At 42.4% G+C, this 25354-nt stretch overlaps 1 protein-coding gene across 1 annotated transcript in view; it reads left to right on the top strand.

Annotated features, from left to right (window-relative positions):
- Nucleotides 1–12527: 12527 nt before the first annotated feature.
- The window catches only part of LOC102293646 (cytochrome P450 26B1), a 36757-nt gene continuing 23930 nt past the window's right edge, over nucleotides 12528–25354 (top strand). The window contains exon 1 of the mRNA XM_005946350.3: nucleotides 12528–13861. Within this exon, the coding sequence (XP_005946412.1) occupies nucleotides 13658–13861 (204 nt within the window). The 5' untranslated portion in view covers nucleotides 12528–13657. The remainder of the gene's footprint in view (nucleotides 13862–25354) is intronic.

Here is a 25354-nt window from a genome sequence, read left to right as displayed (position 1 = left end):
ATCATGAGCACAGATTGAGGGATTTTTATTATGACATGATGCATCAAAGGCACTGATTCACAGCACAGAAGATAACATTTAAGAAGAGGGAACGTTGAATACTTTCTTATCTGGAGCAGACCACAGCTAAACACCAGTATGACCCATTACCTAAAGAATGCAGAGAAAACTGGTCAGATAAAACTACTGCAAACCCTACCTGTTTTATCGCATCAGCAGAAATCCTCAGCTCGAATGTGCCCTCTGCCAGAAGTCAGCTAATGCTAACTTGGTGCCAGACTGAAGAGGTACTTGGAAACTAAACATATCATCGTATTTCGAAAAACGTGACCTATTTAAAAAGAGACTGGGTTCTAAACTGGAGGCAGGAAGACTGTTTGCTGGACTGTGTGAAAGCGGCTGATAAGATGATGGAGAAAGAAGAAAGGATGGGGAAAGAAACGGCGTGGGAGGAATGCAAATGAAAAGAAAATACAAAGAGAAGCACCACAAAAAAGCTGACTTAAAGAGAAAATAACATGGTAGGGAGGAGTGATTAAGTACTAGTTTAGAGGAAACCAGACAAACTGGGTAGACAGAGAATAAACACTGGCATTTCTTGTTCTAATTTTCGCTCATTGGTCTCAGTCTAGTCTGTACCAGAGAAACCTCCAGTACATGTTCAGTTCTGATCCCTCTATGGCACCACTGTTGTCATATTTTCCCCTCCACGCCTTGTTGATGCTTGTCATTGATCACTTATTCTGTCAGAAAAATATGTTTATGCTCCCTTTCTGGCTTCCCAGCGTCACTCTTTTCTCTGGCTTCTCCCTTTTCATCAGAAGGTTTATTTGTCACTTCAAAAGAAATACATTAATCCCTCTGTTTTTGTTCCGTCATCAGATGTCGCCATGGCATCTGACGAGGGCGGATTAAGGTCTGTCTGTTTCTCACTCTAACACAAGACGACTTTGAGTTAATTTAAAACATCCTCTGCCCGACCAGTAGCATAAAGACTCCCTGTGGAGCCCCCGACGGCAAAAAAGTTAGAGGCTCTTCTCAAAACAGCAAAACATCACAACAGATGTTGTATTTCTGCATGAATCAGAGGTTTCAGTCAGATTCTTAAAGATTAAAGAGTCTCATGTGTTTAACATAGAGATTAGAGGTGCTTCTTAATGAGCACCTGGTCAAGAGTTACAGTTAATTAATGGATCCATCCATCCATCAATCCATTCTGCTTATCTGAAGTCAAGTATGTATTCCAGATGTACTTCAGGGGATTCCTGAGGTGACAAGAGCTGTATAATCTCTCTATAAGGTCCTGGGTCCATCATGGGGTGTCCTCCAAGTTGGGTGTGCCTAAAAAAAGGTGCCCAAGAGGCTAATCATCCTAATCAGATGCCCAGATTACATCATCTGGCTCTTATCAACATGAAAAAAGTGCTCTTCTCTAATCTCTTCACAAAAAGGCTACAAAACTGGAGAGAGAGTAATGGCTAAACTGGCTTTGTGAAATGTTAACGTGCACCTATAATTAATGATTTCAAAGCTCACTGAAGTTCACTAAAGCTCTTTTCAAGAATACACTGCTGGGAGAACTGAGTTGTAACTTTGTCCCCAATAGTCCTTTGTCATATCAGGCAGGAGTTACAGTGAGGGTAATAAAAGCACTGCCTGGTTTCAGTGAAAGGAACTGTGACATGAAGACACCCTGCACTATGGACCCGAGGGTCATTTTTTGGGCTTTGTCCTTGGAGCCTAGCAGAGCAAAAACTTTTTCTGGTCTACTGCATTTTCACATAAAGCTCTGAGTACTGTCTACTTCAAAGCTGTGGTGCATGTGTGAAAACGGCCCGAGGCAAGCCATTTCCTTGTTTAGAAACATGTGTTTGCTGGCTGCAGCTTCACAGTTAGGTATGAGGGTGGAATCAATCATCTCACTTGACTTAAAATGTGTACTTCTCAACATAATTCAAAACAATTTTAAAATCTTTTTTTTAAAGTCACAAACAAAAAAAAATGATTCACATACAGATCCTGGTTACCAAACTTGCCTCTGGACCGGCTTCTGCACACATCTGGATGTCAGATGGATCACAACAATCATAATAAACTTAATAAACCTTCATTAAGTTTTGTCATTTTCCCCCATGTGAACTGCAAACTTACAACATTATGAAAATTTCTTTGTACTGCAACGCTGGGATCTACTTTTACTTTTTCTTTCTTTACTTTTACTTTTTTTTTGAAACCTTTAGGTTGGTTGCACTATATATGTAAGGTATAACACATCACACTGATCAATACAATCAATATTTCCAAAATTGTGTGGTAAATATAACCATCAACCAAGTAAATAAATAAACAAACGTGAAACTCAAAAATAAAACTAAACCTTCTGAAAACAAAACAAAGAAAACATCAAAACAAAGACAAAACTAAATTCACAATCTACTGACATACAAAGCTTCAGAACAGATTCTTGTTCACGAGTGAGGTGAGTGTGGAGTCTGTCATCTGCATCTACAGATGCCTATACGTTGAAGAGAGAGCTGCGAGGAGCTTCATCATTCCTCCACATCAACAGAAGCCAGTTGCGATGAGTTGGGCGTTTGATCAGGATGTTTCCCGAACATCTCCTAGGTGACATTTTTTGGGCATATCAAAATGGGAAGAGAACAAGGGGTGCACTCAAGACATGCTGGAGAGATTATGTCTCCTGGCCGGTTTGAGAATGGCTCAGTGTTGCCCCAGAGGAAGTGGAGGAGGTGGCCAGCGATATTCAGATGGATGATTCAACCGACCTGGACCTGAGTGAGTGTTTGGATGAGTTGTTGGTTAGGATTTTGAGTTAATGTCACAATTTTCCTTTGAAGGACATGCGTACAGTCTGCCCACTGGAGTATTTAGCTTGTTTTATCTGTAGCTGCCAACTTAGAACTGACTTTAACTGTCAAGCAGGACCCTAAATATGACTGTGAATAAATTAGTAACAAGCTCATCAGCAGGACAGACTGAACAAACAGAAAATCATGCACTCACATCCCTCGGCCAAATGTAAGAGTTCAAATGTACAGCTTTCTGATTTTTTTAAAAAAAGGCATTTTTTAAAGTATTAAATAAGTGAATTGAGCAGATTTTAGATCTTCCCTTCTAAAAAATATGCAGCCAAGACTAGAAGCTTAGAGTTCTGATGAGCTGAAGCTCTAATTAAGTTGTCACACTGCGACCTTGAGGGGCAGCTTAGAAACCCACATCCTAGTTTTATTCAGAAGTCTTCCACAAGTCCCGATCCAGAAAATTTGTGGAGCAGGAAGGGCACTTTGTATTTAATTACTTCAAGGAATCCGCATAAAACCTTGGACTGTTTAACCACACTTAGTCACTGACCCGGTGCCCTGCAGGCATCAAACACAGCACAGATAGTTCTCTTCTTCTTGTGAGACTCGTCTCCAGAATCAGTCGTGTGTTCAGCTTCAGCCGTTTTAAAGGCTTGGGTCCTCAATATATAACAGATGATGAGAAGGTTATGTGTTTGACTCGCGAATACAACTTTTCTGAATGTGTTATTTTGAAAAGTGCTGTGAATAAATTGGATTATTATCTTGGTAATAAAAAGCAGACTGCTGACCTCTCCTGAACTTTAAACTCTGGATCAGCCATCTTTAATGTGACATCCAAGTGTTTATTAACACCGAGAACGGCACATGAGGATATGGTTTGTTATCAGCATAGCTAATTAATTCGAGTCGACGCTCATATGGAGATCCAAAACAAAAAGTGCCACGTGGAAAACCTCTGTCCCTCCACTAAAATGAACAGAACAGAACATCAGCCACATCTGTAACTACTGAGCAGCTTTAATTTTAGTTCATTTAATCTGTCTGTTTCTGCTTGTTCCACCGTGTTGTTGTCTTCCCACTTCTGCCCGGTCCTTTTATAGTTTCATCCATTACCACAGGTCTGCAGCCGCCTGCTGTGCTACACACAGCTCTTATTTTGTTAATGGAGGTCACCTAAGAGTTCAAATGATGAAAAAATGTGCAAAGCTAATTGGCACAGCCTGTGATTACATATCAGAAGGCTTACTAGCTCATTTAAAATTAATATAATAAAGGCTTTTCCGATGATCATCTTTTTCCACAGTTACAATGCCCAAATTAACTTTTAGTTCTTTTCATTTACCCGTTTAACCCTTCAAAACTTGAATTTCCCAATAGAAACACTCGTGTGGTGCTTTAAATTAAAATTAAAGGCTTATATACAACCAGAAGTCTTTTTTCAGCTACAGGGTTCATCTCCTGCTGGCCATTAAAAAATTATGATTTTAGACACCTCCAGATTGGCCTCACTTTACAGACGTAGAAGCTACACCCATCTTTTATGTACACAGCCCATGCACATGCAAAACTAAACAGCCATACACACCTACCCCATACCTGTGAGATAATTAAGCCATCCAATACAGAATGGTTGCAAAAAGGAAAGTTGATGCTAGTTTCTTCACATCTTCAAGCATGTGCCCTCTTTAGCCCCAAAGAACAACCCGGGAACTTTGTGCAAACTACATTTTTCACACAGAAGTAGTACCATCTGTATAAAGAATTTAGTGTAAAACTATTGGATTTTCTATTAGAGTAAATTCTGTGTAAACTCCTTCCTACACTAGTCTGTCAGCACTGAAGAGGTTAAATGTTATCCAACATCTTTTGGCAAGGCACCCAACAAACTATCGTCACTCCTGCATGCCAAACTTGCCTAAATTTCCCCCTAATTCGAAAATAGCTGGTGCTCCATCAGCAGATAATAGCAAGCCTAAGGCTGAGACCAGTCTCACCGGCTGGGATTTTCGGTAATTCCCTCCCCTGATTTTGTTTTGAACACCCACATATTAAAAAAAAAAACAAAAAACAAAAAAAATACAACAGCAAACAACAAGCTGATCATGCAAACGTCTCATGTTCAGAAGAATGCAGGTTAGTTTCTGGGTGTTATTTGTGTCCTTATTAAGTCTCAGAGGCTGTAAATCTGGTGGTGCTGCCTGTAAATCAGCAGGTTACAGTAAATCTGATTTGTGTGAGTGTCTGCAGGCAGTAAGTGGTGATGTCATGCTTGCTGAACGGATACTGTATTCTAAGTCAGCTTGTAAGGTCACCTGGGGTGCCGTTGTAGATAAATATGCGCTCTGTGTGTGTGTGTGTGTGTGTGTGTGTGTGTGTGTGTGTGTGTGTGTGTGTGTACTTGTATAACCAATGTTGTGGAGGCGCACTGTGAATCAGTTACTTGTGGGGACCGTTTTCCTGTTCAGGGAGGGAAAAACAGCCCTAATCACTTAAATCACTCATTCCCACACCCCTACAGGAAACCTCACTAAATAGATTAATTTAATTACAAATAATTAAATGAATAAAAAAACAAAACAAAAAAAACCATGTCCCCGCTGACTCATAAAAACACTAAATGGAACAAAGAAGTTCGATCACATAGGTAAAAGGAAATACATTAGCTTAAAGCAACTGAGAAATAATTTAAATATGTAATATAATGCTGGATAAGTCACCAGTAAAGATGGAGAGATTCAATAAAATGCTAGTGGCAAATGAAAACTTTAAGTCAGATATAGTTAAATTTTAAAAAGTTGCAGTTAGCTGGATGGAAAAGTGCTTCAAATAGTTTTCTAAATACACTATATCATCCATTATACATATATTATTCATATTAAATACAGTGGATAAATGGTTTCTATTGAAGGCAAAATTTACCAAAGTGACCTAAAGACCGACTGACTCTTCAACTTTGTGAAAAGGGGAAGCATTACTGAGTTAATCAGCAGGAAGTGAACGCTGTGATGGAAACGACTCTGTTTTTGTATGTGAGATAATGAGGTCATTGCAAACTGTCTTTGCAGTCTCACTCTCTACTTCCCTCTACCCTGTTTCAAAATACTGGGTCAATGTTAAGTTTTACAAATCAAGCCTTCGCAGTTTTTCTTGCAATTCATTGTTTTGCTGCTTATTTTGGGTCCAAAAGCTTTAACTCTTTTCCCATTGGATGCCTACTGAGCGGTTTCTGTGATATTTCAGGCCTGTTTCCAGAACAAAATGACTGGGTTCACATCAGAAATTAGCACAGGTGATCACTTTAATAGCAACACACTTGGAAAAATCCAGAAAGTATTCTAATGGTCATCAAAGCACGCACGTATTTATATATTCTGAGGTGTTAAAACTCTTCATTGAGAGTACAGCGAACATCTAAATGGGGGAAAGCTTAAAAATGAACACTGACCAAACACATTGTGCAATATTTTTTATACTTGAATCTATGAAAAATGTCAAATGTCATAGATTCAACTAAAGAAATGGGAACAAAAAAAAGTGCTTTTTTTCAAATTAAAAACACACATCATTTAGTTCTTTGCAAAGACATGACACTTGTTCATCCCTTGTGTTTGGTACCTTTTTTTACTCTTGAATGATTCATAGATCAGTTTCAAGTCTCTCAAAAAGCAAAAAAAAAACAAGAAAGTCTGTCTCACTGGACACAAATTTAAAGACATGAGTGGTGGCTCAAGAGTTTTGCACAACTCTGTATGTGATGAGGAAAGAGAGACTCATCATGTGAATATGATGAAGTGAACACTTCTAGGAGATACCGGAGACAGACTCTAAATCGAGAAGGGTTTTGTGTACAGTTTTAAAATAAAGCTACACATCAGTAAAATTCTGCTCACCGCTTCGCTTTTCAGCATGTGTGTGCGCTTGTGTTCACTCCCTGTACCCCACTAAGCCCTCTAAAGCCACCTTGGCTGTGAAAGGTTGTTCCAGGGTCAGAGGAAATTGAAAATAGCTGTTGAGTAGAAACACGTCAGGACTTACACACACACTTTTCTGTATGTTGCGCACCCACATTGTTTCTGCTCGGGCTAACTGAGGCAAGCGGCTGTGTGTGTTTAGGTAGAACGTTAAAAGCTTAAATGGACATAGCTGTGGAATGTAAAGATAAGGCCTCTGTGCTTATACAACGAAAGACACACACACACGCTTACGCTGCAGCCACATGAAATGGGTAATTATCTGTCTTACACGCATAACAGCTTTAACGGGGTTAAGCAGCACCAAATCAAACACTGGAAGTCTGAAACATTATACAAGAGGTCGCGACCTCGCAGTCGAGCGAATGAGGTCACCCACAGAGGATGTTCAGGAGGGCAGTGATTTACTTGTTCGGGAACTATTTAAATCAAGGTTGCTCACTCATTGCCTCACTGTGTTCAATCAGAGTCGCACCACAAAGTTGTGAATCAGCTTTGAATCACAGCGACTTCATCTGCACTCCTACTCATTTTCTTCCCCCTCTAAAAACTCCTTTAAACAACCAAAACTTTACAAAGACGATCAATTGGATTTAAAATACTTTCTCTTTATTGGCATATATGTGTAATTTTCGTGTATGTAATAATATAATAATACTGCATGATGATGTGACATCATTACATTGCATAACTTGTATCACAGAAGAAAAATGGTTATGACATTTACTGTGTGGTGTGTTTGCTCATGTATTAATCATAAATGACCCTCTGTGGTCAAGTGAGACACCTTAGCGATCACTCATGTGTGATGGCAACAAAGAAGAAGGTCAGATTATATTTTAGAGCCACAAAATCCACACCAGGAGGAGGCTGGGGTGGATGGAAGGGTTTAACAAACATAGGACTCTAACAGGAGAAACCATTGTTGTTGTTTTCCTGCTTTTTTTCTTTTAAGGTGTGGAAAAAGGTGGAGGTGAAAGGGTTGCTGTTTTTTTTTAAAACCCCGAGATACTGAAACCAGTTTCACATGACTGAGGTTTCCCAGAATTGGAAGGTCTCTGGTCTCACAGTTCCTCTTCAGTTAATTACTCACCTACAGTATGTGGTCAGGCCCACATGTGTTTGACCCTATTTTTGCATATTGTCCTCTGTGCAGCAACACAGTGGGTTTTTAAAGTGGGTTTTAAGTGGGTTCAGACTTTCAGATAGTGCAGACTTCCAGCTTTAATTCAAGGGATTTAACTAAAGTACTGCAATCACTGTTTAGGAGTTACTGCGAAATAACATATTGTATTAAATAATACAATATGTTTACAGAGTCTCAATTAAGGAAATAGCACTAATATATACAAATGGCTCAATTATAAAAATCAATAATACTACGGAGGTGAGAATACCATGATTAACTGACAAGCAGTTTCAGGGCCAGGTGATGCCTGTTTCCTTGTTATTCCATTACAAATGATGATAAAACTCACTAGTGTTATTGACGGTGTGACTGCTGACAGGTGTAGCAGGATTAATTGTGTCGTGTACTGGGCTATGCTCTCTGCTCAGATTCAGCAAAACTCTGCAGAAGTGATCAGAAAGAGTTTCAAAATGCAAACATATGATGACCCAAAGCACACTGCAAAAACAACAACTCAAGACTTTCTCAAGGCAGAGAAAAGAGATGGTCTTCAACGGCCAAGTTAGTCAACTGTTAGTGAACTCTCAACCCATCAGGTACTGAAGACAAAACTGAAGACAAAGCGACCCACAAAAAGGGTGGAACAGCTAAAGGTGAGAAACGCCCAGAAAGTTGAAACTCAACCAAGTGATGTCTTCAGTCTCAGCTGACTGCAGGTTTCCCCAAAATAACCTAGCTACAGCTACTCCCTATTTATAAAAACACTTTTTTATGTTTAATATTTCATTGTTACACATGACTTAAGAACCTGCATTTAAATAGCAGCTATGTATCGATATACAGAACAGTTATATATAACCAGCAGGAGTGCAACCTGCAGACCTGAAGGAAACCTGAAGACTTGAAATTAGGAACAAACTTAATTCATTCTGCTGAGCACACATGCATCTGTCTCAAACAATACACAATGTGCTGGGAGCATTTTTCTGTGCTATCATGGTTTCCTCTGTGCTGCCAGCAGTGAATATTACATCACTACTGTGCCCATAATCACTGAGAGGAATCTCTGCTTGGGATATGAAGCTGAATTTTAACTGAAACAAACAAACAGTCCAAGATAATAAGCATGGATGGCATGCGGTCCAGTTTTGGCTGCAGGCTGAAATAACAACGAGACTAAAAGTAAAGCTGTTCGCTGATCTCGCTGTTTCTGTTTAGAAACTCGTGAGCTCGGACTTTCCCTTCCATTTTTTAACTCTGTGCTGTTTAAGTAACACGAAGCGTTTGATCCTGTCAATCTGCAGTGCTGCGACTCTGTCCATGGTGCTGACACTCCCTTTACTTAGCCTGAAGTCAGTTTCAAAGCAGCTCTGATTCAGCGGTTTGGCAATCGTATGCGGGTTAGGGTGTTCTAATCTAGAGTTCAGTCTGAGGTCAGGTTTCGGGTGTTTTGTTGTGAAATTGGCGTGACAGCAGGTGAAAAACAACTGCGAAATAAAAAACATCTACAAGTGAAAATAGGAAACACATGTAAGAGTAACAGCACAACAGCTTCTTAAACCCTCTGAACTTTATATTCAAATACATAAACATGCATCATTTGTAACTCTGTGTGTGGATTAGACCTTCAGGCATGTTTGTTAGAGTTAGATACGCAGAGAGGCATGTTTATGTCACTGCGTACGTTCGTCCTCATGCTTTTATATTCATCTTTATTTCAGTATAAACTGGTTTCCTTTTTTGTTTAATATTGTTTTTATCCCCTTTTCATTTTCTATTACAACTTTAACTGGCTTTGATTTTTTACTTATTGCTTCTATAGTATGTTTATTTATAAGGGTGTGTTTATTAAAATTGAAATCTTGCATAGTCGTGTCAGTTAAACTTGTTTTGCCTTAATGTTTGTCTTTCTAATCTAATTTGCCTTCTGAGAATCATGTTTTTTGCTCGTCTGCCAAAGGTGCTGTGAAAACTCATGAGTTACACGTCACCAGTACCAGGTTGGAGCTCCTTTTGCCTTCTGAACTGCTTTAATTCTTCGTGGCTAAGCTTCAACAAATTGCTGAACACATCTGCGGCTGTGACTGTGGAGGCCCTTTGAGTACAAAAGGTTGTTAGATATCTTCATCTGTTGAGCCAGTGTGAGTTGTAGCCTCAGTTTCCTATTTATAGGTGGCAGGAATGCATCCAGCGTGGTCTTCTGCTGCTGCAGCCCATCTGCTTCAAGGTTTGATGCTCTTCTCCTTACCTAAGTTGCAATAAGTGGTTATTTGTGTTGAGCTTGAAGCAGCCTGATTCTCATCTGAACCCTGTGATCAACAAAGCTGCTCACCAGATATTTTCTCTTTTTCAGCCCTTTCTCTTTAACCCCTATTGATGGTTGTGTGGGAATACCCCAGCACCAACAACCATGCCACATTCAAGGTCACTGAAATCAACTTTATTCTTAATGTTGATTCCAGGTTTGTGCCTAAGTGCTTTTCTGCCATGTGATTGGCTGATTGGGGAACTCATTAAACTGCTCACAGAAACTGAAACTTTGAACAGCTGCAGTTACAGTAACAAACAAACTGGACAAACAGAGTCTTCTCAGGAATGTCATTCAATGTGATCAAGACATTTGAAATAACAAATCAGCAAACCTTCTGCTTGATTGATGGGTTTGCATTTAAACTCTCCAAACTGTACATTGACACCACAATAAAAGGAAGAAGCAAAGAACAGAATAAAATCCAAAAATCTGCTTTTATTTTTGTTTTTATTGTTGCCTTGCTGGAGTTCATTGGATCAGATCTCTGTGTGAAATGATTCACCACTGTGGTGACTTTGGGTTTATGACATAAAGCTGCTGCTGCCCTACATATGAGTTCAAGCTAATACTGAGAGCCTGAATGTAAGCATTTTATTGGGATTTCAAGAAACGGTTGACTCATTTTGTCCTCTCACATATGTTTGAAGTTTCCTGTTATCAGCAGATGTTTTATGAGATATCAGTACATGTCCGCGTGTGTGTGCTGAGCAGTGAGTTTCAAATGTGTAATGATGCAGGACTAAACTTTTGATGCTCTCACGATGAAAGGAAAAACTTGAGACTGTTTTTTCTTATCTATCATTTGCTCTTCACCCTTTTTTCTTCACTCCTTTCCATGTCTGACTCGCGAGTCATGTGATTCTCCTCCGCTAGGCGGCAGCATTAAGCCGCTGTCTGAGAGCAAGAGGGGAAAGACCCGATGAAAGAAAGGAGAAATGAGAGTTTGGCTCTGTGAGTCTCGGTCTGGAGTGCAGGTTTCGGAGATGAAGAAAGGAGGGGAAAGGGTGAAGAGAAAAGAGGATTCGTGAAAAAAAGACACAAGTGTGGTTAAAGATGCAAAGACAAAAAACAGAGTTTAAATGTGGTTTGATAAATGACATGAAACAATGAGACCGCAGAGCAAAACGCGCCCCCTCACTGTACGAATGACCTTTTGCATCCGTGCTGCGGGTCAGGGTCTCCACTCTGCCTCCGTGTTATGTAACAGGTAATGTCTGCGGACCTAATTGAAGCCAGTCATTTTCTTTGGAATGAAGCAGCTCCCGCAACCCACCCCGCCCCCCAATCCTCGCGCTCCTGCGTGTCATTGATGAAACTGTATTCTGGGGGCTCAAGAAAGAGATAAACCACCCGGCGCTCAATTTTAAAAGGTCAGCTGAGTGAGCGGGATTAAATCATTGTTACGCGGGAGACATGAGACTAGATGAGGTGCGTGTTGGGAAGATGTGCAGCAACTTTAACTCTGAGATGAGGCAAGGAAAGGACACAACACGGAGAGAGACGCGAGGAGAATAAGGGTTTAGTTGGAGTGCGAACATTCCCAGTATTCCCAGTCCTAAACTTGAACTCATTTCTTTACAAACACTGAGAGAAATCAGAGAAAGTAAGGGAACAAGTTTAATAAAAAAAATATCAGGGAAGAAACAGACAGAACCTAATCTGTCACTCTGATGAAGCGCGCGGGATGTGCGTAGAATATGGGATGGATAAAGGGATGTTCTGTAAATAAAGTCAGCATAAATCAGATCCACGCTGTTTACATCAGTTCTGTTTGACACTAAAACACCTGAGAGCTCAGTGATTCAAGTTTTGACATGCGCAACAGAAAGAAACAAGAAGCTCGCTCCAGACAGCCTGCGCGTAAAGACGCGTCTCAGAGTAAACACGCAGCTGAGAATCACGTTTTAAAACAAACGCGACATGATCTGTTAGAAACACAAAGAGGTCTCATCAGTCCTGATGCAGGTGACTCGTACTATAGTGCGCACGTCCTGCACGGAGACACAAGTCAGAACTGCGAGCCTTGTTCCCCCCTCTCTCACTTTTCCTCCCGTTGGCACCCCGCCAGGTCCAGCACGCTCCGAGCCTCTTCTCCTCTTGCGCCGCTTGCTGCTCACTTTACACCACCCCTTCTCCTGAGAGGGGAGAGAGAGAGAGAGTGGGAGGGAGGATGGAGAAGGGGGTGCCCCCGAAAGAGGTGGAGCCGAGCGGAGGGAGGGAGCAGGGGAGTCTCTCTGCCGACGCTGGAGTGAGGTAGAGTTGGGTTGGAGGGGGGCGACGGGAGCCCTTGGCCGCCTATTCGCCTTCCAGTTGCCTCCACGCTATATAAACACTCATTGGTGCCTCTGGCTTGACGCACACACACTCCTTGCGCACGCATGCACAATACACACACTGAGGGTGACTTGTATAGGCAGCCAGAGAGCGAGAGAGAGAGAGGAGAGAGAGCGCTCTGAGAAACAGAAAGGTACACAGAGAGGAGAGTGGACGTCAGAAAGTAAGAGAAAGAGAAGGAGGACGGCAGCTCCTGAGCATCTCCTGCGCACCCACGCATCCCTGTACGCTCACGGATCTTAAACATTTCTACTCCTCGTGTTTGCGCCACAGAGACGTGACTTTTTAATGCAAAGACGCCTTTTGATTTTCTCTTTAAAAATTATTTGAAGGAGACGCGATTCCTGGAAGAGTTTTCGTTTATTTTTTTCCTCTCTCACCTTAAACCAACTCTTTCCATCCCTCGAGAAGTTTTAAAAAGTAAAAAGCCCTCGTCAGTTCCAGGGCTCGGCTTCACTTTTTCCACGTGTCCCCGGGAGTCCCGGCGTTTGAAATACACGTGTCACCTTAGAGATCATTTTTTTCTTTTTCTTTCTTCAGCAATTTTTTCCATCTCCCTTTTTTATTTTAATTTTTAGTCAGTAATTCACAAACGAGACTAAAAATGATATTTCAAACATCAGGACAGACCCCAGCCAAGAGAATTCCGTGTCCTAAATGTTTCAATCATTAAAACAAAGCGAGTTTTAATAGTTTCACTTTCCCCCCCACACTTCATAAGCTGAGGCGTGATCCTGAAGACGCGGGGAGCTCACCTGTAGCGTCTCTGCCCAGTTCAGCCGAGCCTGATTCGCACCTCTGAGGCACAGAGACGCCACTTTGTGACTGTTTTAAAACACAGACCCACGAAATCAGAAAGGAACTTTACACACTTCATTCATTCTCAGAGCAGAGCAGCCGCTGCCTCCTGACACCTCCAGCGCGCGTAAAAAGAGCGCTGCGCTATTTTACGCAAAAAAGAACTTTGAAAGTTTGACGAAGATTTACTTTGCCCCCTTTTTGGAGCACAAAAGTTTCAGCGCATCTTTCTCCAAAGTTTCTGAAAGTCGACCCCAGTTCCGCAGAGATCACCGGGCTCTCCATCACCATGCTGTTCGACACTTTCGACATCGTCTCCGCTCTGGCCACTCTGGCCGCTTGCCTGGTGTCCATGGCCCTGCTCCTCGCCGTGTCCCAGCAACTGTGGCAGCTCCGTTGGACGGCCACGCGGGATAAAAACTGCAAGCTGCCCATGCCGAAAGGATCCATGGGCTTCCCCTTCATCGGCGAGACCTGCCACTGGCTCCTGCAGGTAAGAGCGCACTCTGGGCAGGGAGCGAGGGAGGGAGGGAGAGGGGATGAGTTTGGTGGAGGGAGACAGAATCTGGGTCAGCGCCGGTCTCCGTGTCTGTGAGGTGATATCAGTCTCATCTAATTATTTATTCCTCCCCAAAGATCGTTTTGCGCTTTTTTTATTGACATCTTTAGTAATTTGTGCAAACATCTGCGCCGTTTTTTTTACCAGCCACATTTTTGTTGTTTGCAAAAGGAGAAAACTCATTTAAAAAACACCAGAGCGCAACTTTTTTGTTTTGTTTTTAAAGCCTCACACTCGTTCTTTTATAGCCTTTGTTAATTGGACTCCATATCCCATAATGCACAATGTTACATTAACTCAGAAACTCATAAATATCGAGATTCTAAAACAAAAAAACCCAACAAAACGGATCTGCTGCTTCATCTCCATCCTGCGCGAATGGGATGCACAGTGAACACGCACACACAGAGGAGAATCAAAGAGTTTCGCTTCATCTTTTATTAGTTTACAGCCCTGTAATATCTCTCCCCGCACTCCAGCGGTGGCTCGCACAGACTCTTCTTTCCCCTCATTATCTCACACAGGAGCGCATCAGCCAGTCGCGGCGCGACGTCACAGTCTATTGATCACATCTGATACGGTCCAGGCTGAGCCGTGGGGACTCATGTCTCTGACGGAGAAGGAGGACACTCGTGTCCACAAAGAGATTCTGTTTTGTGCTGATTGTTGGGAGAAGGAATGGGAAAAGGGAAGTTCTGTGTGAAAGGGTTAAATCGAGGGTAAAGTGCAGTCTCTGGACACGCTCTCCTCCTCCTCCTTTTCTTCTTCTTTTTTAAAATCTTGGTTGCATTCAGAAAGGTTCCCGACACGCCGCGTTTTCAGTAGATTGGTCAGAGATTCCTGCAGAAAAAAGGAAAGCCCTGCACCATGCGTAGTATTGATCCAGCTTACCGAAGGTTCGCTTAATCGGTGAGATGCTTCACAGTCTAACCCCCCCCAGCATCCACCCTTATCAATAAAATTTGCAGATAATCTTAATGTTTGAGGCTAAAAACGAGACAGTTGGACCAGTGAGTGTTAGGAGATCAGGGTGCACATGAGTGCCGCTACTGAGGACTCCCGGGAGCGCGCCAGCTGAGGGGACAGCTAATAAAACAGAGAGAAGAAGAAGAGAGACAGGAGGGAAAGGGAAGCCAGGCTCGACGAGCGGAGGCACGTTGGCCGCGTGCGGGGCTTGAACTCGCGGTGCTCCTCTGCGTTACATCTGACACCGAGCGAGACGCGTTCCCGGAATGCAAGCGGGAACCACGGCCAAGTTTATGGTGAGGGGAGGGGGGAGGCATGTCAGTCAGAAGGAGGAATAAGAGGCTGTCTGTACTTATGAGGACCCCGCGTCCCCACAAGCAGGGCTCAGACCTGATTTATAACCTTAAAGTGAAGTTTTAGAACAGCGCAGTCAGGAGAGGTGGGCGCGTCGATCCTAATATCAATCGTATGCTGGTATTGGTTTAGGATCATTCTTGTGTTGCCTGTCATGCCCGTTTCATTTATAGCTTATAGCACATTTAAAGAACAGAAGTTGAGCCAAAGTGCTTCATAGGCAGGCACATTTACATTCAAGAAACACCAAATGCTGAAAGTTGTGTTTTGTTGTGTTAACTAATTATTGTGGAGAGTAAGAATCAGAGTGATTTTTTGGTTGGTAACAAGTGTTCGGAATTTGCAAATTTTTTACTATTCATCTCATAAATCATGACTCGCTGCTCTCCTCTACGTGAGCTGCCTTCATCAAGTAGTAGTATCGGCACTGGAACCAGTAATACTTGTCCTGTGTTTACAGTAGCAGCCAGTGTACCAGGAGCCATTACAGACATGGTTTTGATTATAAGAAAAAGAAAGAAGGTGCATGCACTACAGTCTGTCTGTGTCCCGTGTCCAGTCCAAAGACTGTAGATAGAAGATGGATGTCTGTGACATCACTCACTGGCTGGTGAAATCCTGTCTGGAAGCCTCAGGTTGAGCCCGTCTCCAAGCCACAGGAGACTATACCACACCCATGCGCTAAGGAAGCCACGCCCCCAAGCATATTTTTCTCTAAATGGGAGCATAACGACACAACAAAGGCTGCACTGACGATGATTTGAAATGAACAATGAGATCATAAACTGCCCAGGAAAACGCTTAGTGAGGTCCCGGCCTGAAGAAGCACTAGCACTGTTTTCCTATAGGTTTAATTAAAACTGACTTTGCCCCCTGCTGGCCATCAGACATAAAGCTGGCTTGCGGAGGTTGACTTTGTGCTACTCAGAACATTTTTGGGGGACTGCGTTACTGCGATGTAGTTTTTTGTTTTGCTCTTCTTCCTCCTACAGATCAACCATACTTGTTGTGGTCATCTTCCTTCTACCAATCAGAGTCTGAGCTATGTGCGGCATCATCATCCAGAACTTCCTTCCTGTTTCAATGTTTGGTTTCTTTTTAAAGACTCAACTTTCTTTTTTTTGATCACTTGGGATCATAAGAACCAATTCATGCAGAGCAGAAGCAGCATTTGCAGGTTCTGAGCATTCTGTGTTAGCTCTGTCGTCGGTCGCTGCCCACTCCTCACACTTTAGCTACACACACAGTCACCATTTGGTAAATCTGCCTGTCTGCTGCTGAATTTTTTTTCTCACTATGAGAGCGTAAAAACAGTGAAGTTATGCGCATACACACATATACACATGGTATATTTTTACCCTGCACACACACGCAGCAGCACATTTCTGTGACGGATCCATTTTAAAACAATCTGCAGTTAGAAATAGTTCTGTGGTCACTCTGCCAGAGCCCTGTCTGCTCTCATTAGGAGCCTGAGCTTTCTGGAGCTACGGTGCCAAGCAGGAGCGCTACTGAGGCTTCACACACACACAAACACACATACAGGCACACAGAAATAATGTACTAATCTTTTTGCACATAGACATAAATGTTTGCCTATGCACACACATATATGAAGAGAAAACATGGTACAAAAACCATAAGTGCATGTTGATTCTGAGTTACCTTTAAACATATAATTTATAACAAACTTTTATTTTTGAGTGAAGCTGTACGGCCGTAGACTTGTAGCATTTTTGTCTCACGTTAGATGATCTGGATACTTTGTTTTAATCACTCCACTCCTCACAATTTTTGCTGGATGCAAATGATCCCATTTCATCTTTTAAAGTTTTTTCTGAAATATTGTACGCATGTTGCTGGGATTCTACTTGGTTGAAGTTCGTTAACAGTTACCTTCCACGACCACTAGGGGTCACCACACCACAAGGATCCCAAGAAAATATTTTGGTAGCTAAGAAGTGAATTCAAAAACATCGGAAACACCGATAAGTCGAACCAATGAAGTTTTTTAAATACATTTTTTTCCTCCTTTGACAAAACAAATCTACTGTTGCTAGGTAACCAGGTAAACCTTTCTTCTTTTTTTCATGCAGTTTCTTTGGGTCGGAGCCTCATAACTTTTTCACACACACACAAACAAACCACACAAACATGTACGTGGAGCAGCCTCGCTGGACTGAATCTGGGTCAGATGAGAAGAAATGAACACGAGGCTCACACACACAGAGTGGAAGGTCCAAATGTTTTGTGTCGTCATTTTTGGCTTGCATAATTGGTCAAAAATAGCAACCAGCAGCTCAGATGGAGCTACATCAACTCACACACACACACACACACACGAGGTACCCTCTGCCTGCCTTCTTCTGTCTATTTGGCTGTGATGAAGTGTAAATGACGGTGGCCAGAGTAATAACAATCCTGCAGCCCAAACACTCTCTCGCGGCTCACAGTGACGGCAGCCTCCCTCCTTTTACAGCTTGCGCCTTCTTCTTCTTCTGCACCTGCACTGTTGTCTTCTTCTATGGTGGTACGGCTACAGATCCTCGGCAGGTGATGGCTGTTTCTGTTGATGGTATTTGGTGTCATCAGGTGTTTGTGTTCTTTGATGACTTGAACCCAACCTTTTCATATAGTCAACTTTTACAACATCCCAAACAGCCTTTAAAGGCAACTTTTAATTCTTGTTTGCAGATAAATGCAGGAAAAAGCCACCAAAATTGAGAAGTGTTCATCAGCCGTGCAGAGTTGGCAGGTTTGACTAACAAGGCTACTTTAGTTTCTTCCTCACAGCCCAAACACGTGCACGTTTGGGTTTACCGGTCATTCCTAAATGGTCCTAAATGTTGACCCTGCGACGGACTGGCGACCTATCTGGGGTTTATCTCGCTTTGGCTTCGTCTGGCAACCCTCACCTGGATAAGCGCTTAAGAAGCTACATGGATGACACTGATGCTCGGTCAGGCCCATATTGTCTCACTGCAGCCCGCTGTGCAGCGTTTTTCAGTGTGCCAGCATACCCTTTGGCTTGGTGAGGACAAATAAGTAAATCCAGAATCTGAAGTAGGAGGTGGATGTGGAGGAAAACCTTCAGAATGACGAAGCATCACTGGGCAAGATACTGAGTTTCCACTGATGCATTCATCAGAATGTGAGTGTGAAAGGATGAATGAAGGCTGTAGTAAGAAAGCGCTTTGGTAAATGGACTGATTCATATGCAGTGCTTCTCTGTTCTACCTGAGCACTCAAAGCCCTTTGTACAACATGCCTCATTCACCAATTCGTACAAGCACTTTTTTCATTTTTTTCTAGAGCAACCTGTTACCTTACTTAAGGATGTTTCAGCATATCTAGACATGGATCGAACCGCCAACCTTCCAATTAGCAGATGACCTGGTTTTACCTCCTGAGCTGCAGCCAATCCCAAACAGAGCAGAAAAGAACTATCGTCTAACGTCTAACTAACGTCAGCATGTAAGGAGCTGGAAGTGAGGACGCACAACATGCAAGAAAAAACACTGGATTTAAAAAAAATCAAATGCAATGAAACTTAAAAAAAGATTGTTGTTAAAAAACAATGTTTCCTAAACTTTTTTAAAATTGGGAACAATTGTACAAATTTTAACAGAGATTCACAGATTAGTTCTGCGAAAATCAGGAGCTTGCAATTCACGATCTTGACAAATTGTCATCATAAAACTCAAAATTCAGTCGTATACGACGCAAGATTCTCTCATGCCGACGGCAGACGACCACCTCGAAGCTCCTCTGCCTCGTAGCGCATGTGAGGCCTTTTGTTTTTTAGCCGAATTGCTCCTTTAAGCAGCTCAGACAGAGGGGGGATTGTGAGGACTGGTGGCTTCATCTATAGTAGGTTCCATTACTGCGGTCCAGCCCGCTGTGTGCTGCATAGCTGTGGTTACACAGTCCTGAGGCGCACACACACACACACACACACACACACACACACACACACACACACACTCAGTCTTTCCATTTGCTGTGTTGGTCTGTGTGTGCATAAAGTCATATAACATGCAGCAGGCGCACATATAGAGTACGATGATGTAGCACACATGCAAAGACACAATTAATTGGCCACACATGCACAGCAGTGTGTGAGCACACACAGATCATAAACCCACTCTTTCTCTCTGTCTTTCTTGTGTGGCGTGGCAGGGAGCTGGCAAGTGCATGTTCACTGGGTAAGAGATACATAGTTCACTGAGCGGACACAGGGGGTAAAAGTGTTAACATTCAAGGCAGGACCCTTGAACCGCCGAGGACGCTTCTTCTTCTCACACCCCGCTAAACTGTGTTCAAGCTCCTCTCTGTTTTTCGTTGTATTTTTTTCCCCGTTTTTTCAATTTTCTTAAATTTAACAATGAAAAAAAACCTCCTGTCACCGTCTTGTGTAAATATAGTCGACTTTACATTTTAAGTGCATTTAATGATCCTCTGCGTGATTCGTTATATAATTCCCCCCCCAGCTTTTCAGACCCGTAGTGCTGCTTCCCTGCAGCCTTCTGTTTTTTATCTTCTTCAAATATCTGAGGCATTTCTAACTTTCTGGATTTCAGTTTTTCAAAAATAGCCTCACCTAATTTTTTCCCCACTCTTTCTCTGCTGTCTCCTCGAGCCTTTGCTTCTCTACGTCTTGCCATTTTCTTGTTTTCCCCCAGTCAATAATGACATTTTTCATCACTATTTTTCTTCTTCCCTTTCCCCCCCTCACTCTTACATCCATCCATCCATCCATCCATCCATCCATGCCCTCCTCCTCCCTCCTCTTGTACAGATTAGCAGGAGGTACTGGCAGCAGGTCCCTTGCCCCTTCTTTCACCCCGAGAACACACTGCTCCCTCCTTCAACACTCTTGTCCTGGGCCGAGTATAGAGGCCAGTGTTAATCTCCCTTTCTCAATGAGTGTGCGTGTGTGTGTGTGTGTCACAGAGAGCTCGAGTTTTTAAAAGATCAGGAAGTTTTTTCATTCTCTTATTTTCTCATTGTTAAAAAAATTGGCTGCACAACTCCCACCAAAGAGCTCAATGCTTGCTGCATTTTTCACAACGCTTTCCCCACTTTTTGTCAAGCGTCACGGAAGAAATCAGGAAGTTGCTCCTAAAAAACAGACGAGCACGGCATTGTAGCAAACGCTAAAAGTGTTAGGAACTATTTTCAGCAGCGGCTTGATCTACAGTTGGTGCTATAATGAGTATTTGGTGCTTGTAAATGGGACCAAGTCAAGCAGATCTTTCCAGAAGAAGATAGAGAAGCAGTGCAAACAAGATCCTGTTTGGGTTCCAGTCGCAGCATCCGAAGTCAAGTTCAGGCTCAGAGGTCGCAGAGGTTGCAGGAGAAAAGTGGCCTGATGCCTCCTGTAAAAAGCTTCCATTAGTCAGCGAAATGAGAGTTAACTCTCTGGACAACAATGGAGGAACAGGACTTGTCAGATGGCAGCTGCTAGGAGGATCAAGTCCTTGTTGGTTTTGGTCATTTAGAAAGAAAAAGAGGGAATATCAGCTGAAGGATATTGGTGGACTTTCACACGGTGTCTGTGTTGGCTTGTAGTTGGGGTGCGTCTGTGTGTCAGGGTATTAGCTCGGGTCCCCGGGGTTAGCGCTTAGAGAGTTTTAAACAACCATAATCTCCCTTTCTATAATGTCCCCGGGTCAGGGGCCAAGCCTCTCCCTCTCTCTCCCACCCGCTCCCTCTCTCTCCTGCTCGCTCGCTCTATTCTCCTCGTTTTTTGGCTGAACTATCCGTAGCCCTTTTTTCCTTAATCCGTCCTTTCTGAAACGAGCACCCATCCCGATCTCCCCGCCTCCTCCGCCACGCTCAGTCCCCTTTCACACTTTCTCCCTCCTTCTTTAACCCCCCCACCTTCATTCTTTATCTTTCCTCCTCTCCTCTTACCTTAGTTTCCTTCCTTCTTTTCTTTCTTCCACCCCACTCCCCTCATTCCTAACCCTTCTTCTTCTCCTCCTCCTCCTCCTCTCGGTGTCTCTCTCTGATGTGGTGGCGTGACTGCAAAGGGACGGGGGTTCATTGTCAAGTTGAGGACCTATCGCACCATTCAAACGCACAAACCCCCCCTCCCACACACACACTGGCTCCTTGGTATCTCTGGCACCAGCTGAATGATTGACAGTTGAAAAGAGAGAAGGAATTCCCTTGCAGCCTTTGACCTCGTTTCCTCTGCCTCGCACTTCCACAGTTATTCTCGCAGCATTTTCACTTTTCATTTTTTAACCTTTGATTTAGATAAAAGTGGGTTTTTTGTATGTGTCTGTGTGTTTCCAGACTATATATTCTCCCCTTCCTATCAGTCAAGCATCATACGGACAGAGATCTTGTGGATGTTTTTGCTTCTTCGCCTGTGACTTTTGCGGGTTTTAGATTCTCTTTTTCTCACTTCTAGTAACGTTAGCGCATCAAGCTAACCGTGAGCTACCTCACATCGCTTCACGTCTCCATTTGCATCTTAAAGGTTGCCTTTTAACAAACTGCAAAGACTTGAAGAGGAGGGTGAAGGCCGGCACTCAGTACCTGTCATTTCTTCAGTTAGAGGGAATTAACAGTCAGTAAACTCGTTGTTTCCTCGTACATTTATTTCGCTTGCTTCCTCTTTAGCACCGATGTACAACCGTACTGCAGTTTCACTGTACCTGTGTACAAACATGTGCAAAGACAATAAAGAGTTAAAGTCTGATGGATATCCATTCCTCTCAGAAATTACAGCACAGATAAATGCAAGCGCAACGCTTAAGACAACCACACATTTACATTTTAACGAGAAACGCCACCGACAGAGTCCAACACAATGACAGCAGCACGCACGCACCTCAGAAAGCGTGACCCGTCCCTCCCCAGCCCTACACCACCGAGGCAATGTCCTACATTTTGATTGGCTCCATTTTAGCAAAGTGAACACACATGCACGTTTCACAGGGATTTTGGGGTTACAAAAAAAAGCTACAAGGGCAGAAAACGGTAATTCGTGAATGCACGAAGACAATGAGAACAATCGTAGCTCTGGCCATCACACGATCGATGCTGTGACAAACCTAACATGTACAGTTTGCTTTCATTTTTAAGAAATATCGATACTGAAATTTCTGACTATATTATTACTGACGTGTCTCACGTCCCATACAAACATACTCTTTGTTGGAAACCAGCCGCCTCGAATGTGTTGAAAGGAGCCGTGATTAAAAGCATCAAACAAACAAAACAACCGAGCAACCGCAAAACCAGAATACGGTAAAAAGGAGGCGAGGCTGAAGCCGGATGTGGTCAACAAGTTCAATCTGAGCTTTCTTAAGTTTGTTAGATGTAAGGTTAATATTCAAGTTATTATATTTAACTTACATTTTTAAATTAAAAACAAAAGCCAAACAGCTTCTTTTGATAAGTATTTAAAATAACGACTCGCGTTGGTAAACGTACTGCTTTACTACAAATTGTTTTTTCCGAAGTAAAATGTTTTCTGTCAATGTCACTGTGTAAAATATAATATTTTGGGGCTCATACTCGGCTTTCTTGTAAAATGTTAGTGCACGCACCTCGATTAAAGAAAACGTTTAAAGCATTTTAAAGTGTGAGCCTGCTAATTCACACAAAGCTGTAAAGTGACTGGAGTTTGATGTGAAAAAAACGAATTTTTAACCATTAATTTAGAAACTATAAAGATTTTTTTAAAACGCGGATGCGTTTAAATCACAGAAAAGAAATGCAAAGCAAGAATTTAGACCAAAGTCTTCAGGATGCACTCTTTCTTCCTGGTAATTTAGCAGGAAATGTCAGAAAACAACACTCTTACGAGCACGTCTAAATCGGAGTATAGCGTCTGTGTATGTCGACTGCATCGTGTGCACTTTACACCGAGTTAATAAGTCAAACATTTTCATTCAAGGAAACCTTCAACTGCTCTGGGAATGCCTTGAAAAAGATAGATGTAATTTATATATTTGATAGATCCCCCAAAACATCAAGTTTGGGTTCACTCCCTGAAGTTAATTTGAAATATTTGCTCTTGTTATATCAGCTGCTTTCTCTCTTTACACAGTAAAGCTTCCATCTCCCTCATTTCTTTCTGCAGCTGGTAAAAAATCTTCCCCGGGTTTGTTGGTGAATTTCCTACAACTGTCTGTTTCTCTACTCCGTCTAACCATCACCCCAATATTTGTATTTCATAGACTCTCTAAATATACACACTTATACACAGACACACTTACTCTCACTGTCTCTGGTCAGCGAGCCAGTGTGTGTCTGTGTGTGTGTGTGTGGATTGATCTGAGTAAACATAATTAGCTGTGTTTTTTTGTCTTGCCCTAATAAAAGACTCATTTGTTAGACATTTCCACTGCACTACAAAGAGGACATTTATAAGCCCGGGCCCAGGTTCGCCCCCAGGCCAACCCCAACAGAACAGACGGGGGTATTTTTAGCACGGCCGGCGTGCTAGCAGGGTTTGCCGGGACAGTGTGTGTGAGTGAGTGTGTGTAAGAGAGAGAAAAGAAGAGAAACTGAGATTTTCTGACATCTTTTGTGATTGTGCTGGTTTTTGTGAGAAATTCTGTTGAAATGTGAGTGTGTAGCTCTCCTTTATTGAGAAAAAAATCTGATAAAAGCACTCTAGAGAAGCGGACACTGACGGCTACGAGAACGCTGTCCAGACTGTAGTCACGCACAGACAATCTTTCAAGGCCATTCCTTTAGTCTGTCCCCTTCCCATTGTGTGTATAAAACCTTTAACCCTCCTATTTTAACCCTCCTTTAACCACACCTCAGGGTCCAGCTTGAAGCTGTGTTCGCCGGTCTAAACCTAATGACAGCGTTTTTGTTCTTATCTTAAAGTGAATGGGGAGTTTATGGGTGAGACCGATGGAAAAAAGTGTGTGGAAAAAAGCATCAACTTTTAAATTCTTTTAAGTCGAGAAAAGTTTTGTTTTTGAAGGAAACCCACTTCTTCCTTTCAAATCCAGAACAGGGAGAATGGCTGAAAATGTCGGTGTACAGGTTGTTACAACGAGAAGATCGACGGGAATTTCACTGACCACACACACAGACTAGTGTGCATAAAATTTTGTTGATTATTATGATAAAAACACCTCCGCCAGATTCCCTTCTTTTTAGAAAAGATGTTCCCCTGAAATAATCGATCCACATGATAAATGTCTGTAACAAAATGCAATCAGCCCGCTGCCACCAAACCGCAAAAGTCACGAAACCTTCATATCGAGAGTTTTGGATTCAAACAGCTTGTCAAGGTCTAGAAATATTTTAAACTGCTTGCATCGCCACGGCAACAGTAATAAATTAGAATTATTAATGACACTGTGAACCAGTTTAGGTCCAGGCCCCACCGCTGCTGTTTATTCCATATTATTATATACAACGAACAACAGCAAAATCGCCGTTATTTTATTCTTAAGAGTCAGAGTAGAATGCACTTCAGACATTTTGCAGAATTAAGTGAAGCCACACACACACACGCACCTTTATTTGTTGTCCATTTGCTAAATGCATGGAGCTAATATGCAGTAAAGTTCAAACAGGAATTAATTTAAACCAAGAGAAACAAATTTAACCCACTTAAAATGATCTGCGAGAAGTCAAATAAAGGACCTGAATTTATTTTAAATACCTAAAAAAAAAGAAAAAGTGGCCAGTGGTTATTTATACTTGTTAAAATCAACTGTGAATGTTTTCGAGGCCATGCTCGCTGGTATTAGCTGTGTTATCTAATCACAGCAGGCTACTTATAGCAGATCCAAAATAAAATCTACATGCCGTCAGTTTTGTTGCTTTTCATAAAGCATCCAACTGGCGTACGGCGTTGCAGGTAATTGCAGGAATTTCTTTCAGCTTGTGCTGGAAAACCTTCACAAAGTCGGCCGCGGTTCAACAGTGAAGCGGCGGCAGGGGTGTGATTGCACCCTGAGCTCTCTGGCTTGATTCCAGTGTTATTCACAGCTTCTGACTGCACGGTGCTGGAAAATAAAAATAAAATTAAATAAAACCCGAGGTGCGTTCCTCGCGATGTTTTCGGCTCCCATAGCCAGCTTGTACTTCCCCCAGTTGCTATGTAACAAGAAAAAAAAA

This window comes from Haplochromis burtoni, unplaced genomic scaffold (genome assembly GCF_018398535.1).
Source record: "Haplochromis burtoni strain Fernald_Lab_line unplaced genomic scaffold, NCSU_Asbu1 Contig_463, whole genome shotgun sequence".
Taxonomy (NCBI): Eukaryota; Metazoa; Chordata; class Actinopteri; order Cichliformes; family Cichlidae; genus Haplochromis; species Haplochromis burtoni.
The sequence above is the reverse complement of the archived record's forward strand: the minus strand, read 5'-3'. Positions and strand labels throughout refer to the sequence as shown.